The sequence below is a fragment of the Anabrus simplex genome, chromosome 3 (assembly GCF_040414725.1).
Source record: "Anabrus simplex isolate iqAnaSimp1 chromosome 3, ASM4041472v1, whole genome shotgun sequence".
NCBI lineage: Eukaryota > Metazoa > Arthropoda > Insecta > Orthoptera > Tettigoniidae > Anabrus > Anabrus simplex.
The window spans coordinates 411,394,525-411,414,748 of NC_090267.1; the positions used below are offsets into that span (position 1 = coordinate 411,394,525).

At 37.8% G+C, this 20,224-nt stretch overlaps 2 protein-coding genes across 6 annotated transcripts in view; one reads left to right on the forward strand and one right to left on the reverse strand.

The window, feature by feature from the left end:
* The window catches only part of LOC136866446 (uncharacterized), a 95,766-nt gene extending 78,226 nt beyond the window's left edge, over nt 1–17,540 (reverse strand). For both annotated transcript variants that reach the window (XM_067143395.2, XM_067143394.2), the window contains exons 1-3: nt 17,402–17,540; nt 17,180–17,268; nt 4,887–5,044 (exon numbers count right to left, since the gene is read on the reverse strand). In XM_067143395.2, the coding sequence (XP_066999496.2) occupies nt 4,887–5,044; nt 17,180–17,268; nt 17,402–17,455 (301 nt within the window). In that variant the 5' untranslated portion in view covers nt 17,456–17,540. The remainder of the gene's footprint in view (nt 1–4,886; nt 5,045–17,179; nt 17,269–17,401) is intronic.
* Nucleotides 17,541–17,875: 335 nt separating this feature from the next.
* The window catches only part of Acat1 (Acetyl-CoA acetyltransferase 1), a 226,245-nt gene continuing 223,896 nt past the window's right edge, over nt 17,876–20,224 (forward strand). For all 4 annotated transcript variants that reach the window (XM_067143401.2, XM_067143398.2, XM_067143399.2 and 1 more), the window contains exon 1: nt 17,876–17,980. In XM_067143401.2, the coding sequence (XP_066999502.1) occupies nt 17,951–17,980 (30 nt within the window). In that variant the 5' untranslated portion in view covers nt 17,876–17,950. The remainder of the gene's footprint in view (nt 17,981–20,224) is intronic.

Consider the following 20,224-nt stretch of genomic DNA (forward strand, 5'->3'; position numbering starts at 1 on the left):
CTTTACCGAATATGCCTTATTTCTACTGTATACTAGTGTGTTCCCCTTGACTTATCGTTTAACATAGGTCTGACGCCTGGCAGGGGTAAGGATTTTGGAATGCCACTCAGTTTTCTAGATAGTTTCCGGTCAGCTCAAGAATTGTCCAAGTAAGTTCCAAAGGGATATTCTCTACTAATGTATTCACTCTGGGGAATGGAGATAAATAGATGATGGTCACAACACAGTGCTGACTTCATTGGTCTATTTTCTTGTACCAGAGGTTCCAGGTGGCAGATAGGGGGAAGGAGTTCCTCATCAGCTTGCTGGCAGACTTGAGCAAAATAAAATAGCTCTCGTGGACCAAACACATCTCCTTCTGGATGGTCAACTGCTTGGAAGGGCGATTAGCAATGCTCCAGCAATGTATACGGTGGATGAACCATTGTACGTTTGATCTAACGGCAAAATGGATGGAGGAGGAACCAGTTATCTTTCAGTTTTCCAACGATCATGGAAGCAGAAGAGGTCATGCCAGACAGACTGGCTGCAAAGGTGCTGCTCAACCTTTCTTGAGACTGTGGCAGTTCATTGCATTCTGGTGTCTGAAATCATATGTCTCATGTTCCATGTGCGATGATGAATGGCTCAGGAATCATAGTGTGTGGGTCACTTCCTGGAAAGATGTGATCCACACCTTAAACAAAATCACACTAATGGCAATTTCTCCTGCCATTTCCTTCAGAAGTCCAATAGCGATGGGGTAAGGGTGGTGGTAGTAGGGTTTGGGTGAAACTGACAGCTATTAGTCTGAAGCTGCACACTGGCAGCAGCAGTTGTGTGATGGTCATCTCCCTGAGACCTGTGACTACTCACAGATCCGGTCCTGCATCTATGACTGGGCAGGCCCTTTTAGGATAACCGCTGGCCACCCTGCATGGAGAAGGCCCTAGAAAATGTGGGCTAAACATCGGTAATCACACTAAAACCTGTTTGGAAATCCACACCCACAATCTCACTCAAATTTTTGTAGACGAGAATTAAGGAAGAATGGTATGATTATGATTATTGGAACATGGAATGTCAGGACTCTTCTATACTTAAAAAATAATAAGAATAGGCCAGAGAGATGAAAGAGCTCTTGTTACTCATGGGCTAATTAGGTTAAATACAGATGTTGCTGCTCTGAATGAAACTAGGTTATTGGGTGAAGGATAAGTAAGTGAGCCCAGCTAAGGCTACACCATCTTTTGGAAAGGAAAGGATGTAGGTGAACCATGTATACGTAGTGTTGAATGTGCAGAAAGACAAAACTAGTGAAAGAACAATAGCTTACACCTGTTGCAGTCAATGAAAGGCTCATGTATCCTTGAATTCCTCTTGCTGGAGTGAGAATTCTTACCTTTATCTCCACTATGCTCCTACTTTAGATGATAATGAGATTCTAAGAACTGATTCTACCACCTACTGAACAGTCTTCTTGACAACATAGATACTAAGGATAAAATCTTGTTACTTGGTGATTTCAATGCCAGAGTGGGAAGAGACTACTGATAATGGGAGAATGTCATGGCTAAACAAGGCAAAGGAAAATGCAATGTAAATGGACTGCTACTTCTTGGTCTCTGTGCTCTAGCATGAGCTCTTCATCACCAACACACATTTCCGCCTACCTAATCGCTTCAAGACCACGTGGATGGACCCATGTTCCAAACACTGGCATCTCAATGACTATGTCGTCACTAGGCAGCATGACAGAAAAGATGTTCTTATCACAAAGACAGCACGTAACATTGATGACTGTTGGACTGACCATAGACTTCTAATTAGTTGACTAAGGATCCTCATAGGCTACATCATAAGCCACGACTTTACTTCTCGAACCCTTCTAGTAGAAAATTCAACAGCACCAATCTTTAGAATTAAGTTGTTTGCAGTACTTTACAAGGCACTCTTTCAAATCAACTAAATAAATATCCAATCAACACAAAAGATGTTGAGTCAGAGTGAACCACATTAAGAAACACCATCAGAGAGACTGCAGAGGAGGCTTTTTCTCCCTGATCCTTCTTAAGAAACACCATCAGAGAGACCGCAGAGAAGGCTTTTCTCCGTGATCCTTCTAACATGGGAATCTTGCAAGATTCTTGCTGACATGAAGAATTCCACAAGTGTCACCATCTTCAAAAAAAGGTAATCAAAGCATCTGTGATAATTACTTTGGCATATCCCGGCTCTCCATAGCTGGTAAAATATTTGTGAGGATTCTGTCAAATCGTCGCCACAGAGTCTCTGAGAAGGTATTTCCTGAATCCCAATATGGGTTCCATCCATCAAGAGGCACTACAGATATGATCTTCTGAGCAAGACAACTCCATGAAAAGTGCAGAGAACCTGGAAAAGACCTTCGATACAGTGCCTAGTGAAGCAACGTGGATGGTTTTAAGGCAATTGGCTGTGCAGAACACTTTGTTGGATTGATATGGGCACTCCATGATAATATGCTTGGACAAGTGTTGTACCAAAATGAAACTTCGGGATAATTTCCCATCACTAATGGGCTTAAGCAAGGCTGTGTACTTGCATCAACACTCTTTGCCCTGTACCTGGTGGCAATGTTCCATGAGACATCGTCTGACAACAATGCAGGTGTGGAACTTCAGTATAGGTTTGATGGAGGGCTATTCAATCAGGCCAGACTCCGATCAGAGAGACTTTTTAGTCTCACTCATGTCAATGAACTGCAATATGCAGACAATGTTTCTCTAGCTTATAAATTTGATGAGCAGCAAATGTCATTTAACTGTTTCACAAGGGCATATGAATGATTTGGGCTAACCATCGACATTCCTAAAACAAAGGTACTTGCTCAGCCAGCTCCTGGAACTGATTTCCATATTTCAGTATTTCTAATCTCCAGTATGCCTCTAGAGCAAGTAAATAATTTCATCTACCTAGGAAGTATTTTATGTAGAAACAGTTCAATGAAGAAGGACATGGAGAACAGAATACATGCTGCCCATAGAGCTTTCAGACATCTTACACATCAGGTTTCCCTGAATAAAAATTTAAGAATATATAAAAAATTGATGGTGTATTGAGCAGTTGTCATCTCCACCCTACTCTATGGATATGAAACCTGGAGTCTACAGTATATCACCATGATATGAAGAAACTGGAATGCTTCCATCAACAGAAGCTTAGATACATTATGAACATCAAATGGGATGACTACATTCCAAACACTGTTCTAGAGAGGGTAAAGATGAACGGTATAGAGGCCACCATCATTGGTCATCAACTCAAGATGATTTGGGCATGTCTAGCACATGGAAGATGATAGACTTCCTCAAACAATTCTGTATAGTGAAATCAGTACAGGCAGGAGAACCCATGTTGCCCCTCTGAAGTGCTATAAAGATCAGATTGAGAAGACTTTCAGGAGCACTGACGCTGATCCAAGTACTTGGTACATCACTGCCAGGGGCGTAATGTTAGGGCCTGCAGGGCCTGCAATGCAGGTGGGCCCGGGCCTTTAAGGGGCTCCGCGGTCTCCTCTCGAAGAAGTAAAAATAATATTTATGTAGCCTAATGTCAGCCTGCATGAAAATGATCAGGGCTATTTTGTAGAATCAGTCGAAATAGCTCTTTCTTTTCTTTTTCTTTACAATTTGTACGTAGAGGAATCGCCACTTGATTGCATCTAGCAGCAGTTTATTATATTGAGTGTAACACAGCACAGCTGCTGTCTCTCGCAACACAGTGACATGCTCTTCAGGAAAGACCTACACCAAATTATTTAAAAATAATTACAGCAATGAAAATTAATACCAAAATATCATATTCTAGTTACAAAATGATGTTTTCTTGCTGTGTAGTGCACCTAAGATCGTATTATTCCACAAATTGTTTAGAATATTTAATGGTTGTCACACATTTATTGGACAACAGTGTATAATGCCAATAAGAAGTTGGTGTAGTAACAATCAGTCAACTCAGTTTTGAACAATCTCTTTTTGCATGAAGTTAATAAGCTTACTGATTGTACAGTCTGATTCTTTTTTAACTGCACTTGAACAGTTTCTGATTTAATTTAATTTGTATACATATTTTTCTTTGTTGTAATAAAAAAAATATTATAACCGAGACTTCGGCATTGGTTACAGGGTATAGTTCTGTAATACAGAAAAATGAAACCAATTAAAGTTAAGTATGAACAACTAAATGGTTCATGGTTGGCAGTTCAGCAGTTTATAGCCGTTAAACTACGGAGGCAGTCAAATAAAACCTATTAAACATTATTTAATAATCATCCTATAATAATGATTCATTGTTTTGTTCATATAATTAGACAATACATTGCATTATTTCTACCTGCTGTAATTAAATTTATATTTATTCATAGGTTTTACATTTTATTTGAGGGGGGCCGAATTTTTATTTTGGCAGGCGGGCCCGTATCTCATTCGTTAAACTCCTGATCATTGCAGAAGACTGCACTGGCTGGCGCACAACTACTGCAGCTACTGCTGCACAATTTGAGTGTGAACATCATAGACAGAAAGTAGAAAAATGTCAGAGGAAACAAACTCCAGGCTCAACAATGACCTCTGCCCTCTATAAGGTGCAACCAATGTGGTCGTACATTTCATGCCAGGATTACTGTAATCTCCATAGCCATCAAAGGCATCTGTACCCGTGAATTCAAATATTGGAAGAATTGCAGGAGAGATATGAACACTTGCTGACAGCCTTGATAACCAACATTCTTTAGATAAAATTATTTCTCCTCCGATGAGATTTTCACTATATTCTAATTAAAAGTCAATCAGCATGAATCAATAATAGGACATAAATAATAAGCTAACATTGGGATTTTTAATAAGCATTACTTCCATGTAGCTTACCTAACTGTTGCACATGTTCATCAGACCTCATTTGCATCTCTAATTTATGAATCTTATCATTTCCAACATCATTCATAACTGTTGAATCAACTTCACATTCACCAGACTGAGCATCATTTAATGATGCAGACGTTTGTGAAACTGCAGGAAGTCGTAAGCTAAAATAAGAAATATACAATATAATGCAATAAATACACTTACAAATCAATATTAGTAACAGAACAAGCAACAAATGAAGTCATAGGAACTTTGATAGAATTAGATATTAGTATAATCATAAGGGCAGGTTAGTGTGAAAAGAGGAAACAACAGAGAAAAGAGACAAGGACAATCTCTACATCTTCATATACTGGAATCTTCTCATAGATGGTCTTCCTCCTCATAAACAACAGTTCTTGCACATTCACTACTTCTCAGCCCTTGATGTGCTAGTTTCTGTTTCATAAGGAGGATGGGGAATGACACATTTAGTGGGTATATTCACATATCTTCAGTCTTGATATATAGGATTACCATTTTTTAAAATGTGAACTGCGACATTTTCAATTATCTATATATATAAAATAGACCTGACTGACTGACTGATTCATCATTGTAGAGTCAAAACTACTGGACATAAAGAAATGAAATTCTGGGGATACATTTATATTAGGGTGTAGCTGCTCACTACAAGAGGATTTTTGGATATTCCGGCGCTAAGGGGGTGAATTTTTAAAATGATATCTATATCTGCAAAACTTAACAGTTTACAGACATAAAAATTGGTATTTGGAATCTCCTTTAAAAATAAAGAAACACGTATTTTTTGTTTTAAGAAAATCCCATTAATGGGGTGGAAAAATGGGGGGAAATGGGTTGAACACCTTTCATGAGGGCCTCCCGTAAGTCCAATCCCTTGTCCACGTCGTGGAAGGTGGGCAACAGCATGAAGTAAGGGATTGCCTGCAGGGGTGATGTACAGTGGGGACTGTGTGTGCCCCATGACCACTACAGTAGCTGTGAAGGCCCTACAGAAACCCTGAAAAGTGATAGCTAATGGGGCTCTGGTGAAGTCCTCAATGGCAGATGCAGCGGAAAAAGAGACTTTTGGAATGGAAAATCTGGCAGATGAGGCAACCCTCTTTCCGTGGGGTTTAAAGAAACAAGGGGAACCACTGCCTTGTGGTGAAGAGGGATCTTCAAAGGCTAAGGGAGACAACCCCTACAGAAAACAGCAGGCTTGGAGACTTAGGTGGCAGTCCCACCACCAAGTTCGGGTTGCTGTGGGCTAATAATTCGCACATCCTTTAATATAAACTATTAAAGAAACCGAAGTGAAACACAACCGGATGGATAATAAGTTGACGACTTTTGGTATGAAACAGAAAATGAGAATAGGTTCTTGGAATGTCAGAACGCTGAGAGAGAGCAGTAAATTGAAGCAAGTGGCTAAAGTGATGGAGGAATGTAGGCTGAATATCCTTGGATTAAGTGAAGTACGGTGGCGAGACTTTGGAGAAATACAGACTCTTAACAGGTGCACATTCCTGTATTCTGGGCAAATGGGGGAGGATGCAGAACATAGAGAAGGTGTAGGATTGCTATTGAATGAAACTGTAAAGAGGAGCCTCCTTGACTGGAAACCCATCTCAGAAAGACTGATGACAGCTCGATTCAAGACCCGAGTTCACAATGTGACTGTGATCCAGTGTTATGCTCCCACAGAAATGTCAGAGATTGAAAAAAAAAAGAATTCTACTGCCAGCTAAATGAGCCTATTAAGAGAGTGGGAAAGAGGGATATTATTATTGTGATGGGGGACTTAAATGCAAAGGTTGGTTCTAACAATGAGGGGCTGGAACAAATTATGGGAGTGCAAGAGGTTGGTGACTGTGACGAAAATGGGGAGCTTTTCATTGATTTCTGTGCTAGCCATGATTTGGTAGTGGGTGGCACTTTATTCCCTCATAAACGATGCCATAAGATTATATGGGTGTCGCCAGATCAGGTTAAAGAAAATGAGAGAGACCACCGCCATAAGTAGAAAGTTTAGAAGATCAATGACTGATGTTAGAAATAAAAGAGGGGCAGATATTGGAAGTGATCATCACCTGGTAGTTGCAGAGTTTAGAATGAAAATTGTGTCAAGTGGAAGGAAATATGGAAGGCAAAACAAGAAATTTGATTTAGGTAAATTGCAAGAATAAAGTAGAAGGAAAGAATTCCAGATAGAATTAAGAAACTGCCTTGAAGCTCTTGCTGTTGAACCAGAACTTATGATGGATGTTGAATTAACATGGAAGAAAGTCAAGGGCACATATTTAGAAGTTAGTGAGAAGGTGCTTGGATTTCACAATTATCTCAAGAAGGAATGGATGTCTGATGATACTTGGAAAAAAATAGAGGCTAGGAAGCTAGTTAAGGCAAAGATTAATATGTGTAAAACAAGACAACAGAAATCCGCAGCATAAAAGGAATATGTAAAAGCTGATAAGAGTGTGAAGAAAAGCGTAAGAAAAATCATATACAGTGGGTAGATGAACAAGCACGAATGGCAGAAGAGGTATCAGCAAGGGGAGATGCTAAGGAATTGTATAGTATCACAAAGAAACTGTCAAGGAGAGGATTTATCAGGAATAAACCTGTTAAAAACAAGAGAGGTGAACAACTGACCACCAGGGAAGAACAGCTACAGAGATGGAAGGAACTTTACTCAGAGTTGCTCAATAGAGATATAGAACAGAATGGTAACCAACAAACAGAAACAGTAGATAGTGACCCAAGAATAAATTTACATCCTCCAACTTGTTCAGCTGTTCAGAAATAGAGAAGGCCTTGATACAGATAAGAACTGGAAAAGCACCAGGTATGGATATCGTGCCAGAAATACTTAAAGCAGATATTGAGACCTTGGCAAAATTATTGCACTCCCTTTTGGAAAGGATCCGGAATGAAGAAAAGCTACCAGCTGAATGGAAGAAAGGCCTGATTGTTAAGATACCAAAGAAAGGGGATATTACTAAGTGTGATAAATTGGAGGGGAATTACATTGTTGTCGGTACCAACTAAGGTGCTTTCAAGGATCATTTTAGAACGGGTGAAGGATGTTGTGGAATTGCGCGCCTTAGAAGGCAACAGGGTGGTTTTCATAAACACCGTAGCTGTGTCGATGTCATAAACACTCTGAGATCATCTTGGAACAAAGTGCAGAATGGCACAACAACCTCTACTTGACTTTCATTGATTTTGAGAAAGCCTTCAACTCTGTAAATAGAAGAGTTATGTGGCAAACACTTGGAGAATATGGTATACCACAAAAGATTCTGAATAAAGGATATGTACGAGGGTTATAAATGTCAGGTTCTGCATATAGGAGATCTTACTGAACCAATAGATGTGACCTCGAGAGTTTGACAGGGCTGTATTCTTTCTCGAACACTTTTCCTACTTGTGTTGGATAGTGTCCTGAGTAGAGTGTATTGAGGTTGGAAAAGGGGGATCCAGTGGGGCTTACAAGATAGGTTAGAAGACCTTGTTATTGCAGATGACACCTGCCTACTGGCTCAGCGGTTCAGAGATATAGAAGAGAAGATTAAGCGGTTGAAGAAGGACGCAGAGAATACTGGACTTAAAATAAATATTAATAAGACCAAGGAGATAGGGTCAATTTCAAGATTGATGATAAATTGTCTATAGATGATAAAGAGATAGAAGAAGTAGACTCCTTCATATATCTTGGGAGTATGGTTACTACAACTGGAAAAGCAGAAGAAGATATTAAGAGTCATATCAGGTAAGCAAATGGTGCTTTTGTTCAATTGTATCCTATATGGAGAAACAGGAACATTTCTAGAAAAACTAAGCTACGACTTTTTAACACAAATGTTAAGTCCGTTCTGCTTTACAGCTGTGAAACGTGGGAAGTTACCCAGAAGACGACTTAACAACTAAAAAAAAAAAAAAAAAAAAAAAAAAGAAGCCATACATCTAATTTTTTATATGCTCTATTGGTGGAAAATATCTAATTCCCTCCATGGGAACTTAGAATTTCCATTAAACAACTGCAAGTCTTCGTGAATCGCTGTCTAAGACGTATCATCAACAGAAGACGGCCGGATGTTATTTGAAATGAAGATCTATGGGAAGAAACTAATCAGCAGCCAATTGAAATGCAGATAAGGGAGAGAAAATAGCATTGGATAGGACATACTTTAAGGAAGCCCACTGGAGCCATTGAAAAGACAGCGCTCGACTGGAACCCCCAAGGCGCTAGAAAGCGCGGACGTCCGAAGAAGACCTGGAAAAAGACAATCGAAGAGGAACGTCTAACAGTTGGAAAAACTTGGAACGAAGTGAAGAGGTTAGCCAACAATAGGAACAGATGGAAGGAGGAGCAACAGGAATATAATTAAAAAATAATCAACCTTTTATGAGTAGACTTATATCTCAAAAACTGAAGATGTTACAGACATGAAAAATGGTATTTGGAATCTCCTTTGAAAATAAAGAAACACATGTTTTGGGATAATCTGATGAATAGGGGGTGAACAGGAATGACAAACGGGGCGAATTTTTAAAAAGACTATATCTGCAAGTTATCTCAGACAGGTAACATATTACAGATTTGAAAACTGGTATTCGGAATTTCCTGTAAAAGTAAAGAAACATAAATATCTTTTTTGGAAAATCCACTTAACACGGCAACGCCGTGCGGTACCGTATAGTACCAGTGCGCCTTACTTCTGATTTTCTCATACTGATCCTTACTCGCGCCATAAATCTAGCAACTTCGCTTTACATTGTCAAGGAGATACTCTCTACAATGCCTAAAATCAACAAAAGGTTTTATTTGAGTATTTGTTTGCGGCAACAACTGCTTGTAATTTGAGATCGTGTCGAGAGGAATAAAAATGACTACCTGTCTAAAGTAAGTTGCTTTACTTTGTTTATAAATATTGACAATACGATTTTGTATCATGTGATTTATTGTCTTGAAATATAAGTCCATGAATTGAAATAACAAGCAATTGGTCAGCATTCCTGTGTCAGCTGTTATGATACAAATTATTCCGCTGGTACCGTATGGTACCGCACGGCGCTTACCATGCCTCTCTGTTTACTTTCTCCTCCTTACTTCTAAGGGTAACAATTCATACTGTAGTTGCAAATAATGATTTATGTGTGTCATAAAACTCTATAATTGTATATTTTACTTTTAAAAATTAAACGGCATGACATACTGAACCACTGGAATCTAAGGTATTATCCGAGGAAGATGAAGGGGGTCTCGCAGATAACCTTACGGGAGGTCAATCACGGGTACCAGCAGAAATAGTGCAAAAGCAACAAATTCCGCACAGGAGTAGATAATCCAAGTCCGATAATGATTCATGGCCCGGTAAGAGAGCGAAATCATCACCTCATCCACCAGGTACCTGGATGGTGTATGGCCCAATTTCACTCCAATTCCCTAGTGCAAAATTTTCCACTTTTCGATATATGATGCCGACCGAAATATGAGGGTTTTCTTTACGATGAAATTATGAATTTCTTGTGCTCTGAAGTCAACAACTACCGGTATATGCTTTTTACAAACGAGAAATAACCCCGAAGAAATGAAAATTTCATCGGCATTTTCCTTCTAAGTGGCTATATGTAAGTACCACAATCAGAAAAGGGTAGGTGCAAAATATTTATTACGACATATATATTTGGGTGGTATTTTAAGGTAAATAAATGCAGTTGTTTACAGTTCTTAGTGTATCTGACACTTTGAGATTCAATGGCGTACATCACTATATCGCTCCGACAAACCAAAGCAGGAGCTGTGCGGCGAACGAATGTGAATTCCACGGCCGCACGGAATGCGTCACGTGTAGTGGGGGCGTTTGTGTAAACAGCATTTTGCCATTCTAAACTAGTGAAGAGTGGAAATAGGTGACTAAATAAAAAAAGCTGAAGTAATATTACTCGTATTTCCTAAAGATATGTCACGTCTGAGCTAATGTTATATTTCGGAATTCCAAAGGGATATCACAAATAAACCTATAAACACCATTTCTTCTTTTGTTTATTGCTCAGTAATTTGTAAGTGATATTCTGTAACAATATTAAGCATTCAGTTCCATGGTATTCTAAAGAGGTAACAATTTTTATGTTCCAACCAAAAGCTATGTCAAGCGCCGTGCGGTACCGTATGGTACCAGGCCTTCATTTAAAAACCAACGATTCAATTTTTAGAAAAATAACTTTTAAATGTTCTCTGATATGTGAATGCTGGGAATATTAAACAAAAATTAAAAAAAACGAAAAGTGAAAACTCCGGCGTGAATTTTTTAAACTTAGCATATCTACCTACAGTATATCTCAAAAACTTAACATGTTGCAGACGTGAAAATTAGTATTTGGAATCTCCTTTAAAAATAACGAAACATTTGTTTGTTTTAGGGAAAAAAACCCTTAGAGAGAGAGAGAGAGAGAGAGAGAGAGAGTGTGTGTGTGTGTGTGTGTGTGAAAGAAAATTAGTTGAATTATTTGTATGAATATATATAAATCTAAACATGTTACAAAGGTGAAAACTGGTATTTAGAATCTCCTTTAAAAATAAAGAAACACGCATTTCTGGGGGGGAATCAATTTGGTAGGGGGGGGGGATGAAAATGGAGATGAATTTTTTTTTTACGAGGATACATGTATCTCAAAAACTGAAGATGTTACAGTCATGATAATTCGTACTTGGAATCTCTTTTAAAGAAACGGGTACTGTTTTTTTTTTTTTTTTGGAAAATTCCCATAAGTGGGGAGTGTGAAAGGAAGTGAAAAAAAATTGAATTCTTTTTCTAGAGTAACTTATATCTCAAAACTGAAGGTTGCAGACGTGGAAATTGGTATTTGGAATCTCCTTGAAAAATAAACACGCATTTTTTGGGTGGGTTGAAACCAACTTCTTGGGTGGGGGTGGAGTAAAAAAGGAGTTGAATTCTTTTCATGAGGACACTTATACCTCAAAAGCTCAAAACTTTACAGACATGAAAATTTGTAATTGGAATTTTCTTTCAAAGTAAAGAAACAAGTAATCTTTTGTCTTTGGAAAATCCACTTAAGGGGGGTGGATTAATTGAAAAATTAGTTGAATTCTTTGTACATGTGAAAATTTGTATTTGGGATCTCCTTTAAAAATAAACACATATTTTTTGGAGGGTGGGAGGAATCAACTCAATGGGGTGGGGTGAAAAACGATTTGAATTATTTTTATGAGGATCTGAAGATGTTAGAGGCATGAACATTTGTATTTGGAATCTTCTTTCAAAGTAAAGAAACATATGTTCTTTTGTCTTCAGAAAATCCACTTAAGGGGGGCTGAATGTATAGAAAAATTAGTTGAATTCTTTGTATGAGGATACTTATATCTCAAAAACTAAAGATGTTAAAGACGTGAAAATTGGTATTTGGAATCTCCTTTAAAAATGAAGAAACACGCATTTGTTTTCTTCGGAGAATCGACGTAAAGGGTGTGGGGTTGAAAGTAAGTAAATGAGGAGTTGAAATATGTTTATGAGGATACTTTATCTTAAAAACTGAAGCTGTTACACACGTGAAAGCAGGTGTTTTGAATTTCCTTTCAAAATAAAGAAACGTTAATTTTTTGTTTTCCGAAAGTCCTCTTAAGGCGGGAGAGTGGGGGAGGAAGAAGTTAAGAAGAAGAAGAAGAAGTTGAATTATTCTTATGAGTATCCATTTATCTCAAAAACTGAAGGTGTTACAGTAAAATCAATTGGTCTCAACTACTTTTTCACCCCACCGCCGTTAAGTTGATTTACCCCCCCCCCCCCTCCAAGAATAAAGAATGATTGTTTATGTTTAAAAGAGGCTCCAAATACCAATGTTCACACCTGTTACTTTCAGTTTTAAGATATGAGTATCCCCATAAAAATAATTCACTTTTTTCACTTCCTTTCACACCCCCCACCCACGAAGTGAATTTTCCGGCAAAAAATACTTGTTTCCTTAATAGTAAAGGATCTTCTAAATACCAATTATCACGACTAACATCTTCAGTTTTTGAGAAGTGTATCCTCGTAAAAGGAATTCAACTCCTTTTCACCCCCGCCTCTCAAAATGATTTACCTCCAAAAACGCATTTTTCTTGTTTTTAAAGGAGATACAAATACCACTTTTCACGTCTGTAACAACTTTAGTTTTTATTAGATGTACGTATCTACATAAAATTAATTAAATTAATTTTTCAATTCTTTCACATCAGCCCCCCCCCCCCCCCACCTTTATTTAATTTTCCGAGAAAACGTGTTTATTTACTTTTAAAGCAGATTCCAAATACCAACGTTCACGTCTGCAAAATCTTTCATTTTTGAGATAATAGTATCTTCATACAAATATTTCAACTAATTTTTCAATCCCCCCCCCTTTAAGTGGATTTCCGCAAACAAAAACTACGTATTTCTTTATTTTTAAAGGAGATTTCAAATACCAAATTTCACGTCTGTAACATCTTCAGTTTTTGAGATATCAGTATCCTATTTAAAAGAATTCAACCCCTTTTTCATTCACTTTTACCCTCCCCCCCACCCAAGTGGTTTTTCCGAAAACAAAAATTCATGTTTCTTTATTTGTAATAGAGATAAAAATATCATTTTTCATTTCTGTAACATGTTACGTTTTTGAGATATACTGTGGAAATGCTCATTTTAGAATTTCACCCCCTTTTTAGTTCCCCTTAAGTGGAGTTTCAAAAAAAATCACCTGACTTTCTTTACTTTTACAGGAGATTCCAAATATCAATTTTTATGTCTGTTACATTTTACGTTTCTGAGATACACTGTGGTTATAATCTTTCTAAAAATTCACCCCAATTTGTCACTCCCGTTTAACCCCCATTAATTGGATTTTCCAAAATAAAAAATACGTGTTTCTTTGTTTTTAAATGAGGTCCCAAATACCCATTTTTAGGTGTGTAATATCTTCAATTTCTGAGATATAATTATCTTCATTAAAGGCATTCAACCGCTTCTTCACCCTTTTTTTCAGCCCTCCTATTAGGATTTTCCGAAAACAAATAATACCTGTTTCTTTATTTTTAAAGGAGATTCTAAATACCAAGTTTTACATCTGTAAACTTTTAAAGTTTTGAGATAAAGATACACTCATTTTTAACCTCCCCCCCCCCCCCCCTTGAATTAGATTTTCCAAAAATAACTGTTTCTTTATTTTTATAGATCACAAATACAAATTTTCAGGTCTGTAATATCTTCAGTTTCTGAGACATAAGTATCCTGATTGAAGGCATTCAACCGCCTTTTCACCCTTTTCACGCCTCCTATTGGTTTTTTCCAAAAACAAAAAATACGTGTTTCTTTATTTTTAAAGGAGATTCTAAATACGAATTTTTACATCTGTGAACATTTAAAGTTTTGAGATATAGATACACTCATTTTAAAAATTCACTCCCGTTTTTACCCCCCCCCCCCCATTAATTGGATTTTCCAAACACAAAAAAATGTGTGTTTCTTTATTTTTAAAGGAGATCCCAAATACAAATTTTCAGGTCTGTAATGTCTTCAGTTTCTGAGATACAAGTATCATCATTAAAGGCATTCAACCCGTTTTTCACCTTTTCACCCCTCCTATTGGGATTATCCAAAAACGAAAAAATACGTGTTTCTTTATTTTTAATAATAATAATAATGTTATTTGTTTTACATCCCACTAACTACTTTGTTAAGGTCTTCGGGGACGCCTCTTTATTTTTAGAAGAGATTCTAAATACCAATTTTTAGATCTGTAAACTTTTTAATTTTTGAGATATAGATACACTCATTTTAAAAATTCGCCCTCCTTTTCACCCCCTTAGCGACGGAATATCGAAAAATCCTCCCTTAGGGAGCACCTACTTTGTGGTATAAATGTGTCCTCAAAATTTCATTTCTTTATGTCCAGTAGTTTTGGCTCGGCGATGATGAATCAGTCAGTCAGTCAGTCAGTCAGGACAAGTTATTTTATATATATAGATTTGTGTATTGGGACATACAAGACTAGTTCAAACACTGAGTATGAGGTAACGACAGAAAAATTGTCATGCTTGCCAACTTCGGTATGTAGGAACCTCGGTATGACATTGCTATGTGTTAATATGTCAATCAGATGATAAACATATTATACAATCTGTAAGAACTTCCAGCATCCCAAAGCTGCATTTACACTAAGGGCAATTTCCTCGCGAAATAATTTCACGAGGGAATTGAGCCTAGTGTATTATCGGCACACTTTATCTGGATGCATTTACACTCTAGTGCTGAATCGGTTGACCTCGGCAATCTTCGAGATTTGTACTGGCAACCTTTGAAACACAAACTATGAATCGCTTAAGCATCATTGTGTGACATCTGGCGTACACTTTACGTACTAGTACTGTTGTTGTCTACACAGCAAAGCCAAACTATAGAATTCATGCTAGGAATAAGATTCGCATCGAGAAATGTTATATAATGTTATATAATGTGTATGTGACACAGTTGTTGGCTTAAAATGATAACTGTTTAGAAACTTCATATCGATCGATCATATTCTCGATTCAATTCAGATTTCATTTTCATTCAGTTGACAGCACTTCCGGAACCGCGACAGCTCCCTCCTTACTCCTCAGCCCCGTACACAAATGCACCAAGATAAAGTGCGCCGACAATAGACGCTCCCTCACCCCTGAGTAATTGCGGAGTGAGGGTCCTCGCTGCGAGCCGGAGCTCAGTCGGTTTTTGTCCGCGCATCAAACGGTTTTGCTCATCGAATTTCGCTCGATGTAAACGTGGTCCCCATAGTTGTGTGACGGATGAATCAAGAACAGTGCTTGCAGCTCATCGAGCTCTACAAAAATCGAGATTTTATGTGGAATCCGAAAAGCAAAAACTATTTCAATCGCAATAAAAGAGAAGATGCGTGGAAGGAAATTAGTTCTCAACTAAACTTCCCTATTTCTACAGTGAAAGGGAAGATGAAAGCGCTATTGGGATCATATCGAAACCAAAGATTGAGAGAAAATAAGAGCAGAGTCACCGGATCAGGTAAGCTATTACTATTGGTTTATAATGCAAAATTGTGTCATTTCATTTCATTACTTTTTTGAGCCTACTGCTCCTATTTTGAAGCATTCTTGGATCATTGTGTGGAACTTACACTGACCGGCACGAAAAACGCAACACTTCAATTTCTTACAAAAACTGAAATTTATTTTAACTTTACCACACTTTTATGACACTAATCTACTATATGATGATGAAATATTGTAGTATGGTCTCATGTAGGTGTCTAACAATGAAAAAACAATGAAACAACAATGAAAAAAGACGATTATAAACAAATTAACTCATAAAGGTAATGCACAGCTGCAGCGGCTGGAGGGGCAAAACAATTTTCCATGTTGGCTGCAAAACCAGAACTGAAGCTTTCAGGCTTGTCGAAGGCAGCTCGCCCCAGTCACGCTATTTTTCGCTCTGAATTGCGCTCTGCTTTGGGTAGTGCGAAATTTCACTCGAAGCGAGTAAGTTTCGCCCGAGTGACTTTCGCTCATATACGGATACAAGGGGGGGGGGGGGGCAGGTTAACAAACGTTGAGAACCACTGATTTAGAGTGATCTACATGTCTGATAAGCTATCAGCCTTTCAGTCTCAGGGCAATGTTCTCTCTCTCTCTCTCTCTTTCTTACAAGTCTTCTCACTAGGCCTCTTCCTAACTGGTGAAGTATGAAACTTGCTTACCTTTAAAAATATATTTATAAAGTGTAAGACTATGTTTTCTCATACAGTGAGCAAGGGATTCAATCAATCATTCATCAATGATTTGCATTTGGAGCTGTCACCCAGGTGGAAGATTCCCTATCAAATGTTTATCTAGCCTTTTCTTAAATGTTTTCAAAAAGAACTTGAACATATTTTATTGAACATTTCCCTTGATAATTTATCTGAATGCCTTAAATGAATATTTGCCTCAATTTGACCTCTTGAATTCCAACTTTATCTTAATATTATGATCTTCCCTATTTTAAAAAACTCCACAAGCTTATTAGTCTATAGTATACAAACCAATTCTTGAGCCCTGAGCTCCATAGTGCTGAATGGGAACTAGGGCTAATGTCATTCTACGTCATCTCACCACGGACAACTTGGAATGCTATATTCAATAGATGTGTGATAATGAGGAGAATGCTGGAATTTAATGGGTTAATTATGAACTTCTATAATATAGAATAAATAATAATCAAAATAAAAGTGAAAAGATTTTGGGCTCTAATGTTTACACTAACCTCTCTTTTCCTGTCACTGTTGATGGTATCTCTTCCTTTGTATGGCTCCAGTATTCAGAAAATCCAAATCTTTCGCTTAATGCATCTTTCTACGAAAAATATAACAAGAGTAATTTGTACAACTAATTACCATAATATGATAACTATGACATAGTATGGTAGATATGACAATGTGTTCAACTCAATTGGAGTAGTGAACATATATTTCAAAAACATCTTTACCTGGATGCTATTTAGTAACTGTATCCTTTCTAGAAGGTCTGATGATTTATTCATATTCTACACGTATTGTGTATTATTTTGATTGTTTAAAATCGCAGAACACCTCTAATGAACAAATACAATGTTTGTCCTCTCATTAATCCAGATCGTACTTGCCGCCATACGTATAGTATTTATATTATAAATCAATCGCAGGCGACTTATCAGCTGGAAAATGCACGAAAATATGAAAAACAATATCGCAAATATTTCGTGAACTTATCCTTTTTTATTTATTCTCGAGTCTAATGCACTTGGTGAGCTTAAAAGCTACATCTGTTTCATAAAATTTAAATAATTTTCGAGCATTGGTGCAGTACGGTACTAAATTCGGTTGGCAACAGGGAATAGGTCATGAACCAATTGACCAAACCGAGACCTTTCATCAAGCTTTCATACAAGCGCATTTTTTTTCTTTTTCTTTTCTTACACGAGCTCCGACGCAACGCTCCGACCAGCTGACGATCTGATCCGTAAGCGTGAGGTTAAGGTTATTACGTTGGGAACAACATGACTTTAATAATTCGTGTTGGAAAGATCGTAAGTTAAAAATCCAGATTAATTTTATATAGACGTTTCTGAGTTCTCACTGCTTATAAAATTTACGAAATGATAAGTTACATTTCGAAATTATTTACAGGTTAAGTTAAGGACGGGTGTTGTAACTTTGCTGTTACATAAAATTGGTATGCAACTGTTGGTTGCAATTACGATCAAGGTATTCTAGGAAAACCAAGGAACTACGTCCTGCTCATGACTTGGAGAGATAGGCTGCTTGGTCTACCTGTCTTAATTTCCTGTAACCTGTGATGTGATTCAGAGGATAAGGTTTATAGTTTTCAGAAGTAGGATTTTACCGAGAAATGTGAAACTAAATTACCGGTATCCATTCTCTGGATTAGAGATTACCTGAGACCAGTTATATTTCAGTAATCTCCACTACAAACACTGTAAGCTTTATTTACAGCTTTGAATTTGTTGCAGGCCCTTGGTACACTCCTGATTCACATCATGCTTTGTAGGGTCTGACTACTGTATTCAGTGACAGAATCCAGACACCAAGTCAAACAGGATAAGGAAAAAAAAAAAAAAAAAAAAAATAGGCAGTTAACATTTCTGTACTAAGTTCACGGAGGAATAAGATGATAGTAGATTATCATGACACAGTAGGAGAACTGTAATTTAAAAAAAAAAATCATTTTGATATTTCAACTTCATCAGTTTTAAAATAAGAACCCCATTGTGAGATCACAGTTCTTCTAGGCCCTACATGCATTTTTCTCCTCTGACTCCAACTTGCATAACTTATTTCAGCTTTCCCAGCTTCGTTAGGATGGGGTAACCATTCAGACATTGAAGGAAACCATTCTTGACTGATTGTTTTCCATTAGTTGCATTAGAAACTGTGTTCAGATAAGAGTGAAATTGTAAGAAGGGGAATTTATAAGATCTTTTTACCCAACTCTCAAACTTATTTCTTGGAAAAGGAAAGAGCAACATTTTTCAGTTCCTTTGAGTTAGCCTGTGGGTGAGGGCGGTAGAATAACACCCACGATATATCCTGCCTGTCGTAAGAGGCTACTAATAGGGGCCTCAGGGGCTCTGAACTGTGGAGCGTGGCTTTGCGACTATGGGCCCTTAGATGAGTCCTGGCATTGCTTCCATTTACTTTTACCAGACTCTTCACTTTTGTCTAGGCCTATGCTATTTGACCTCCCTTGGTCATCTCTTGTTCTTTTCTGACCTTGGTGGTATTAGGTTCCAAGGCCTAGGGTGTCTTTCATTTTCACACCCTTCGTTGCCCTTGTTTTTGGCCGAAATCTTCCTTTTTTGAAGTGTCATATCCCTTCCAATTTTTCTCTCTGAATAGTGTTATATAGGGGATGGTTGCCTGTTGTACTTCCTCTTAAAACAATAATAGCCTTGTTTTTGACGTTGGCTATGATGTGACTCAGTGTTAAGTAAATAATATTACATTAGTCTTGGTACTAGTTTCAGCCACCTAGTGGCCATCATCAGCCAGAATAAAAATTAAGCAGATCATGCGATATCTAAAACATATGTGTATAAGATAAAGGCGATGTTGTAGGAACGATTATAATATCAAAATATATGCAGGGTGTTTAAATAATAATGTTATTTGTTTTACATCCCACTAACTACTCTTTTAAGGTTTTCGGAGACGCCGAGGTGCCGGAATTTAGTCCCGCAGGAGTTCTTTTACGTGCCAGTAAATCTACCGACATGAGGCTAGCGTATTTGAGCACCTTCAAATACCACCGGACTGAGCCAGGATCGAACCTGCCAAGTTGGGGTCAGAAGGCCAGCGTCTTAACCGTCTGAGCCACTCAGCCCGGCGGTGTTTAAATAAAGGAGTCCGATATTGCAACAAGGGTTGGGATTGGTCAAAATGAGAAGAAATGTTCCTATAAACATATGTCCAGAAACAGATACCTGTTGAGATATAAGCCATTTTATTTGTGTTGCGTATTTACACTTCAGACAATGGACGTCATCCTACCAACTACTTCTAATGAACACGTGACTGTCACAGAATGGACATCATCCTACCAGCTACTTCTAATGAACACATGACTGTCACACAATGGACGTCATCCTACCAGCCACTTCCAATGAACACATGACTGTCACACAATGGATGTCATCCTACCAGCTACTTCTAATGAACACACGACTGTCACATGCATTGCACAGAACATGCGTTGTGCAAACAGCCATCAACACCACCAACCAGGAGCTGGTTTGTCCGTGGATACCATCTGT